The following is a 9940-nucleotide window of genomic DNA, read 5'->3' on the forward strand; positions in this document are numbered from 1 at the left end:
TGTCCATCATCACATCAGCAGCCGTCACGTCTCATTTCCCTCCTGCTCCACTTCCTGTTGTTGACAGGAAGACTTAAAAATAGAGCTGTCAGTCAAGACGGCGAGCGCGGCACCGCTGGGACTCAAACCGCCGCTCAGGAGGATTAATTATAGTCATTTTGCCAAAATTGTCACTTTGAAACGTCGGCCGAGCGTCTGTGTGATTGAGCAAGTTCTGAAAACGAGTTTTCAATCATCGGCGGGCTCCAGAGGACGAGAGGCTTGAAGTAAACGGAGATATTTTAACATGAAGGTTTGAAGTAAACGCTGCTGTCCTAAACTGTGATAACTGCTTTTAGATCAGAGGAGCCGCTGAGCTGCCTGACAGAGAAACATCAGCTGCTGTCAGTCACACACACGACTCATTAATACCAACTTAAAAACCCTGAAACACTGCTGGATGTCTGTCTGTCTCAGCAGCGTCTCACCCGCTTTATTCCCAGTCTGCTCTCATTCCTGCAGCGATGTCCAGCACGTCCATCAGTAACAATCACACGGTGACATCACGGTGACATCACGGTGACGTCACTAAACAGGAGTCTTGACGGGTCAGAAACACGAGCAGAGAGCAGAGTGTAAACTTTCATTCTTGAGTAGTTTGACAGAAAATCTTGACTAAAGGTCCACTTACTTCCTTTTTTCTGGAGCTTTCAACAAGTACAATGTGATGAACATCAGAGTTAAAGCTGTCAAACTGATATATTCTGAAAAATGAGTGAAAACATTTGAGAGCAAACGCGTGTAGATGATCATATTTAACTCTGGACGTGGTGACGTGATGATGGTGGGAAGTCAGTGAGGGATCTCCTCCTGTAACCTGATTGGTTGGAGCTTCTACACAGGAGAAGCTAGTCTGATTAAAGGATCATTCTGGTGATTTTCTATGTTTTTCTTCTTGTCAACAAATCTCATGTTTGGATCCAAACCGACAATGAACTGATCTACTTTGGCTGATGTGAGGCGGCCATGTTTGTTTGTTTGGTTTTCAGACACTTGTATTATGAAGCAGCGAGCCGGATGAGAGACAGAAAGAGCTCGTTAGGTGAGTGAGTGCTCTGGGAAGATGAAGGTGTTTCAGGTGATATTTGTTTCTGTAAAACAGATTTTCTTCACACGTCACTTCTCTACTGCCTCTTATCACACAACAGGAAACGTCTCAGAAAAGACAAACAAACCTTTTTATTTCTTCACAACAAACTAAGAACATTAAAAACATGAATAAGTAGACGAGTCGCTCTGCTCCACGTCTTCTCTTCCTCCAGGTGAGTCCAGGTGAGTCCAGGTGAGTCCAGGTGAGTCCAGGTGAGTCCAGGTGAGTCTTCCTGTCAGTCAGCTGTCAGTCTGCTCTCCAGAGCCTCAAACACAGAGTGAGGATCCTGATCAGCATTGATGTGAACCGCATCTGGATACAGAGACTGGACACACACACACACACACACACACACACACACACACACACACACACAAACACGCGCGCACACACACACACACACACACACACACACACACACACACACACACACACACTGAGGATGAATCGTTCAGTTCGTAGAATCGTACTTTGTTCATTTTTTTAAGCTACAGAATCAACGTCAACATTAAAATTCCAGGTTCAGTTTGTGTTTCTACTGTTTTACAAACCAGAACCTCTCAGATACACGTCTGTCTGTCCACACGTTCCTCATCTTTATGTGCTCTAAAGTGTCTCTGATACAGATGTTCTTTTACATTTAGATGTGATGACTTTCAGACGTCTGTATCGTAAAGGATTAGAAGAGCTCCAGCTGCAGAGACAGAGAGACTGACGTTAGCGTTAGCATCTCTCTGCTGCTCGGTTCTGTCCTGAATCTGACGGAGAGTCTGACACACAGTGATCATTCCTGCGCTGTCCTGTTAGTAGTCAAAAAACTCAAAAAACTAACGACTGGAAATAATTTAGAAAATTCCACCAATACCTGAACGTTACTGGGAAATGTAATGAAAACTGAAACACACTGATGTCTAAAAATATCTAGAATGTCTAAAATGAAGTCGCCCCTAAAGTGGAAACAAAAACAGAACCTGTGACAGCTACTAGTGTGTGTGTGTGTGTGTGTGTGTGTGTGTGTTACAGTGTGTGTGTGTGTGTGTGTGTGTGTGTGTGTGTGTACCTGCAGGACAGCTGTGTGTGTCCTGTACTGTCTCAGTGTGTGTGTGTGTGTGTGTGTGTGTGTGTGTTTGTGTGTGTGTGTGTGTGTTACAGTGTGTGTGTGTGTGTGCGTGTGTACCTGCAGGACAGCTGTGTGTGTCCTGTACTGTCTCAGTGTGTGTGTTACAGTCTGCGTGTCGTCCTCAGGTCTGATCTTCAGCCTGTTCTGGACGTCGGAGCTCGGAGCCGGTCGGGTCACGGCGTGGAACCTGCGGGAGGAAGTGACGTCATCACGTCACTGACTGCTCAGAACAACACCTAAACCTGTCGCCATGGTTACTGAGTGCATCCTAAACTGATCCACAGTCAGACAGTGAGCTGATTAGGTGAAATCTTTAGCTTCAGTGACGGAACATGAAGCTCTGTGGTTGGATGTTTGCTGCTGAAATGCATCTTGGGAGTTGTGGACTGCTGGAGTTTGTAAAGATGGGAGCAGTGCTTTGCAGAGAGTTTACTGGTTAAACTGGTTTAACTGGTTTTACTGACCTCTCTCCACTGACCGGATCTGTCGCTCTGAGACTGATTCTCTCCAAACAAACATCATCCGTCATCTCCAGGAAGAAAACTCTGAGAGGAGGAGAGACGGAGCAGAGGTCAGCCAGAGGTCAGCCAGAGGTCAGCCAGAGGTCATCAGCTGGTCAGTTAGTAATAAATAACCTGGTTAACTGTCTCACAGAGAGCATCCGCAATGTTGTATTTAAAACAAACAGCGAGAAGCATCAAATACTCATCAGATGCTGGGACTCCTGCAGGCTCCTGGCTTACTGTAGTATTAGTATTAGTATTAGTATTAGTATTGTAGTATTGTGTGTAGTACCTGTTGGGCTGGTGCTGGGACTCCTGCAGGCTCTTGGCTTGCTGCAGGTCGCAGGGGAAGCCGTGCAGGATCCAGCCTCTGCAGCTGCAGTCCACTTGGCTCAGACGTTCCTGCAGAACCTGCAGCACCAGGGAGTCTGGAACTACACCAGCAGGTTCAACAATCAATAACCAATCATCAGTCCTCAGCCGGTTCTGTTCAGTCAGGTCATTGTGGCTTGGGCGGGGGTCGGGGGGCTGTTAACCTCATCAGCAAACATGATTCCACTGATTTACTCGCAGTGAGTTAAACAGGTTAGAGACGTGGAACAAAGACAGCGCTGGTGTCTGATCGGTGCTCAACTCAAATTACGATGTGGACAAAAACTCGTCGTGTCTATAAAATCACATGATCTCCAGCATGAGTGTGATCAGTGAGATACGAGCTGTTCCTCTCAGAACCACAGATGAGATGTTACATGAATCTACAGCAGCGTGGACATGTCTGCTCTGTTCTTCCAGCTGCTGGTTATTAAACACAGCTGCTGTGATCACACACACACACACACACACACACAGTTATTACCTGTGTAGATCCACAGCAGACAGACTGTTTTAAGTGGAAATAGTCCTGTTTGATTCCTGCCTGTATCCCAGCAGCCTCTGGGGTTTTTAACTCATAAACTACAAACACACTCTCCTCTGCGTCTCTGTCATTCTTCTCTCCTTCACAGATTTATATACTGTCTTCATGTAAATCATGTGACAGGAATCTTTGTGTGTGTGTGTGTGTGTGTGTGTGTGTGTGTGTGTGTGTGTGCGCGTTACCTGGGCGTCCATCATCCAGGTACGGGTGAATCTCTTCTCCCAGAACTGAACCATCAGCTGCTACAGACCTCAGTAGCTGACCACAACACACTGACAGACAGACAGACAGACAGACAGACAGACAGACAGACAGACAGACAGACAGACAGACAGGAAGGCCATCAGTCTGTATGTGAGTCCAACTTACATGTTGTAGCAGAGTTGAAACGGTTTGTATGTTCAGAGTTTTAAACAGGCAGTGAAAATCTGTTTGCTCTAAAGCACAGCTGCATTACTGCTGTGTCAGAGTTGAACTGAACATGTTGATCAGTCACCAAATCTGACAGATTATTCAGCTAATTCTGACAATAAAATGAACAAATCTTTTGTACTGATTCATTTCAGTGTCTACACTGATACGTACTGCTCCACTCTGAGCCCAACACTAACAAAAGCTCTCACATTCTCCCATCTACTCACCTTTTATACGTTGATAGTGATAAAAATGGAGGCAATACAATCTAAATCTAAAAATTCACGCAGTGCTGAGTTCAGCTTTAAGCAGTGCAGGCAGTTGAACGACTGACACCACCTGCGCTTTGTTGTAAAGTTTATGTTTTTTAGAATATAACCTTTCTTTTAATGGCATTTTTTGAGAATATTTTCAACACATATCTGCTTCTACAGGATCTCCTGGACAGATTAAATCCTCTACAATCACAGTGTTTATATGCTTGAAAGAGGCTTTTTTACTTCAGACTACAACCTGGGTTCATCTGCATGAACAGTTAGAGGAAAGCAGCAGCACAGTTCCAGTGTGTGTTTGTGCATGTACCATCCACCATCTTGTATTTCTCTGACAGCAGTCTGGCTTGAAGACTCTTCCCCGACCCTGGTGGACCCAAGAGGAGGATTCTGGGAGTTCTGGAGCGATAACGAGTCCGGACGAACGCCAGTACTGACACAATATACACACAGAAGTGAAGCTTTAATATAAATCAGTGAATCGTCTGCATATCGAGTAACAAAGTGTGAGGCTGATTAATTAAATATGAAAGTTTTTCATTTAAAAGTTTTCTTTTAATATTCTTGTCAACCTCCTGGACTGAATTATTTCAGAATATGAATCAGATTTGTTTGCAAAGTACCAAATAAAAGGAATTCATTGTGGTCCAGATGTTGACAGAAAGTGCAATAAACATGAACAATAAACAATAAACAATAAACATAAACATAAACATAACAGAGTAAGTCTATAGCCTCAACTGTGGTTGCTATGGAAAACCTGTTGCCATGATAAATGAACTGATCACAAACTGGTCCAGAATCAGAAAGTGAACAGATTTAAACTGCTGAATGTTTTATTATCAGGTTTCTATAAAGTGAAATCTGACAGAACATGAAGCTCTGTGATTGGATGTTTGTTAGTGAAATGCATCTTGGGAGTTGTAGTTGACTTCTTCAGTTTTTATGTCCGCAGTCTTGTAGCTTTGACTTTTTAGTAAAGAATCAGATATTTTCAAACACAGGTGTTCATGTTTTGTTCTGATGATTCAACCAGGAGAGTTTCATGTTGATCCAAACTGTGAGTCTCTAACATCATCTGTGAGAACATGAAGCAGAGTGTTACTGCAGGAAATCAGGATTTAATTTTGGTCCATCTGAAAGAACTCGTCACACTTCACTGTTCTGTAAGAGGAGATGGACAAAAACCCTGACCGCAAAGAGGAAACCTAAAGAGCTGCAGAGGACCTGAACATGAACCCTGAGGGACGCCAAAATATCAAACTACAGTAAATCAGCGTGTGATTGGTTGTTTTTGCGTGAATGTGTGTGTGTGTGTACCTTGTTGGTAGATGTCGGTTGGTGGTTGGTCGCCACTGATCTCCTTCAGGACGTGTTTGTAGGCGGAGCTTAACCCTGTGACCTCACAGCGATAACGCTGCAGCTCAGCCAATCGCTGCCTCTCTGACAGGCCCTGCCTCTTCTCCAGACGCTCAGCCACAGTGTTGTCCGCGGGCCAGATGAAGGTCTGATGGTACACGTCTACAGACAGGAAGTGATGTCACAAGTAGTAATAGTATACTGTTAATCTTGAGCTTGATGGTTCATTCGTAACTTTGGAAACAGCGAATAAATCTCGGCTCAAGGTCCACTTACTCTGTTATTCTGAAGTGTTAGACTGTATCATCAGCAGAATGAGTAAGTGGACCTTGAGTCAAGTTTTTTTGTCAACTTTAGTGTTCAAGCTTTTACTGTTTGTAGTTATTTAACCTGTTTGTCTGCAACCTTCAACGTTACTGTCTTGATTTTTCATCAGATGTCCTGACAGGACAGACTAACCTTGTCTGAACAATAAACTCACCTCCTGTCAGCGGGTCGACCAGCTTCCCCTGACTCCTCTCCAACAACACGTCATCAGGAGCATCCAACATCACTGACACACATACACACAGTGTTTTTCAGTAACATAAATGCAGCGTATCTCTACATGAACTGTGAGCTTTGTTTTTATTTTGTTCTCACCAACATGTTCGGGTATAACTCCGACCTGCTGCAGACTCAGAGCCTGCAGACGAGTCTGAGGGATTCCCTCCAACACCCAGCCCTGTAACACACGACAGGTCATCAGTAAATGTCCTGATCTCCTACATGCTCTACTAGAACCATGGATGTATTATAAAAATTGGATATCAGACTCAAAGATGGTGATTATTCAATCAAATGAAAACTGCTTTCCTCGCACATGAGCCAGAATGTTTCTAGCTTCTGTGCTGTGCAGCCCAGTGAATATCTGCACTAGTGTTTCTTCTGCTGGCCCTCAGACTTTACATCAGGATGACGTCACAGATTTTAAAATTGCTTTTCTAGGCTTGAGAAAAGTTTTACAAACATAAAACGTTAATGGATTAAAAATTCATGATACAAAGAGTCATATTTTTTACAGACATCTCATTTATTATGTTAGTCTATGGGGAGAAAGCATTTTGGGCCACTGGGCATTTTTCACTGCAATACCGCGAGTGGCCACTAAGAGCAACTGGCAGCAAGGCTGAACAGCGGCGCAGTGTCCAGTTCTCTTAATACATCCATGATTAGGACCCTAAAGCCTCCTATATGATTACATGACGTCCTCAGGGGTTCCTGGAAACCTCCTTAAAGGCATAGTCTGCAGAATTTGTCGGTTGGTGTTTGTTAACTAAGCATTCAAAGTTGGCCCCTACTCCCCGACTCCATGGGCGAGAGAGAGAGAGAGAGAGAGAGAGAGCAGCGGCCATCGAGTGAACTAGAGAGCGACGCTGATAAGAACAAAGCCATGAATCAGAAATAAAATGTTATTTTCTGATTGTTTCACAGCGGTTACAATCTAAAGCACAAATAAACGCGCCAACACCTCCGCACAACCCTGTGGGAAGGTGCCGCATCGCCAGATGTTGTGTGAATGCAGAGATTCATCCTGTCCGCTGTGGCCTCTCTGCTCTGTGTGTGTGACTCAACCCTGCTCTCAGTCAACAGACACACAGACCTGCTGCTCTTTAGACGTTGCTCTCCGCAGAGCGGAGCAGACGAGAGAGATGGAGACAACGATGTAACCTCGTCACTACGCTACGAGTCCTGACCTCACACCCTGTGCTGTTATTGGCTGGAGGCTACACACCAACTGCCCAAAGGTTGACACCCAGAAACGTCCCAAACACGGCAAAATAATAAGAAAATACAGGTAGAGGGCAGAGTCTCTGCAGATACATACAGACACACACTGCTAGTGGGTCATAAGTGATGATTGAGAGGGATTACTTTTGTATGAGTCTTTTTTTTAGGAAAATCCTGCATAGTATACCTCTCAGAACCCCCCCTGAACTACATCAGGAACTCCTGAAACCTCCTCAGGGCCTCTGGCAGCAGTGCTCCCCAAACTTTCTTAGACAGCGGCATCCTGAGCCACCCAACCCCCAATATAACTTGCATAGCCTATATGTACATAGAAACTATTATAATTATCGATTTTAACAATTTCATATTATATTAGGCTATATTATATCAATATGAAGTTCAATAATACAGGCTCATTCTTAATCACTGCTGAGGAAGGCCCTGAGAAGTGGCTGAAAGCTTTGGAAAAACCGTGTAAGTGGGTTTTGTATAATTGTCGTGATAATACTGAGAAGTAAAAGTCAGACAGAAAGACAGGTAGACAGACAGGTAGAGAGAGAGAGAGACAGGTAGAGTAATTACTGTGACAGGAGGAGGCGGGGCCCTGATGGGAGCTGTCAATCATCCCTCCTCTCCCCCACACACACCGACAGAGAAGATAAAGACATCACACACATACGGTCCCAGGTGTGTGTGTGATAAGTTTAGCCTGCGGCCATAAACAGCCATTAGCAGATGAAAGTAGCTGGTAATCACACACACACTCTCACACACACACACACACACACACACACACACACACACACACACACACACACACACACACACACACTACACTCTGAAGCTAAATGCTAAACGTTGAAGCTAAATGTTGAAGGCTGGATGCTGAAAGAAGCAGCTGTTTGTAGAGTTTAGAGGAAAAGACAAAGCTGAACGCCAGTTTACTGCTGATCACTGAGAGACTGCTCCCCTGATACACAACACACCAAATACACACTGAACACACACTGAACACACACTCACAGACAGAGCACAAACAGTAAGGGGTAGAAGAAGAGATGGAAGACAAAGAGATGACAGATGTTTTCGTGTTGCAACAAACTACATTTTAGCCCCATTTTCTCCTCTAATACAGTTTTAAATACCAGAAGAACGTTTAAGCTCCTGAAGAACCACAACAACCTCCTAACAGATGCCTCGAACCTCCTCTAGGTTCTTTACACAAGGTACAGATGGGTGACAAGTGAAGGACCACTAGAACCTCCTAAAGGACACCTAGAACTTCCTAAACAACAAAGAGAACCTCCTCAGTGACTGCAACCTCCTCAATCATCAAAGAACCTCTACAATCTCCTTGGTGACTGCAAGAGCCTCTAAATAAAGGGAAGAGTAAAACCATCTAATGGACACCTAGAACCATCTCATTGACCACTAAAACCTCATGAAGAACAACAACAACCTCCTAACAGATGCCCAGAACCTCCTCCAGATTCTTTACACAATTCAAACACTGTTGACACTGTTATACCAGCAGTGTATTTTTATGCCCTACTGTCACGTCAGGATTGCTGCTTTTTTGCACAATACTGTACTGTACATGTAACTTATATATAATTTTTGTGGGTTTAATTTTTAAATGTAATATTTAATTAATTTTTTGCGTGAAAGGGTGGACTGGCAAAATTTCATTGTATGGTGTAACAACCCGTGTTTACTGTGATATAATAATAAACTTCTTGAATCTTGAAAGTAAAACCCAGGTCAGTCCTCCTAGAACCTTCTCAATGACTCCCGGAACCTCCTCATTACGTCCTAAATGACACCAATAACCTCCTCAATGACTGCTAGAACATCCTACAGTACCACAAAAGCCTGTAGGATGAATGTAACCTTCTAAAAAACCTCTACAAGTGGAAGTAAAACCCAGTCCAGGCCTAAAGGACACCGAAAACCTCTTCAGTGACCACTAGAATCTCCCAAAGAACCTCTATAACCTCTTCAGTGACCACTAGAACCTCCTAAAGAACCTCTATAACCTCTTCAGTGACCACTAGAACCTCCCAAAGAACCTCTATAACCTCTTCAGTGACCACTAGAACCTCATAAAGAACCTCTACAACCTCTTCAGTGACCACTAGAACCTCCTAAAGAACCTCTACAACCTCTTCAGTGACCACTAGAACCTCCTAAAGAACTTCTACAACCTCTTCAGTGACCACTAGAACCTCCTAAAGAACTTCTACAACCTCTTCAGTGACCACTAGAACCTCCTAAAGAACCTCTATAACCTCTTCAGTGACCACTAGAACCTCCTAAAGAACCTCTATAACCTCTTCAGTGACCACTAGAACCTCCTAAAGAACCTCTATGCCATCTTCAGTGACCACTAGAACCTCCCAAAGAACCTTTACAACCTCTTCAGTGACCACTAGAACCTCCTAAAGAACCTCTATAACC

General features: G+C 44.0%; 1 protein-coding gene across 1 annotated transcript in view; it reads right to left on the reverse strand.

The window, feature by feature from the left end:
- Window positions 1–1195: 1195 nt before the first annotated feature.
- The window catches only part of ak8 (adenylate kinase 8), a 14538-nt gene continuing 5793 nt past the window's right edge, over window positions 1196–9940 (reverse strand). The window contains exons 7-15 of the mRNA XM_044334112.1: window positions 6356–6437; window positions 6195–6266; window positions 5675–5875; window positions 4665–4787; window positions 3851–3940; window positions 3045–3186; window positions 2714–2794; window positions 2307–2436; window positions 1196–1454 (exon numbers count right to left, since the gene is read on the reverse strand). Coding sequence (XP_044190047.1) covers window positions 1365–1454; window positions 2307–2436; window positions 2714–2794; window positions 3045–3186; window positions 3851–3940; window positions 4665–4787; window positions 5675–5875; window positions 6195–6266; window positions 6356–6437 — 1011 coding nt within the window. The 3' untranslated portion in view covers window positions 1196–1364. The remainder of the gene's footprint in view (window positions 1455–2306; window positions 2437–2713; window positions 2795–3044; window positions 3187–3850; window positions 3941–4664; window positions 4788–5674; window positions 5876–6194; window positions 6267–6355; window positions 6438–9940) is intronic.

This window comes from Thunnus albacares, chromosome 2 (genome assembly GCF_914725855.1).
Source record: "Thunnus albacares chromosome 2, fThuAlb1.1, whole genome shotgun sequence".
Lineage (NCBI taxonomy): Eukaryota > Metazoa > Chordata > Actinopteri > Scombriformes > Scombridae > Thunnus > Thunnus albacares.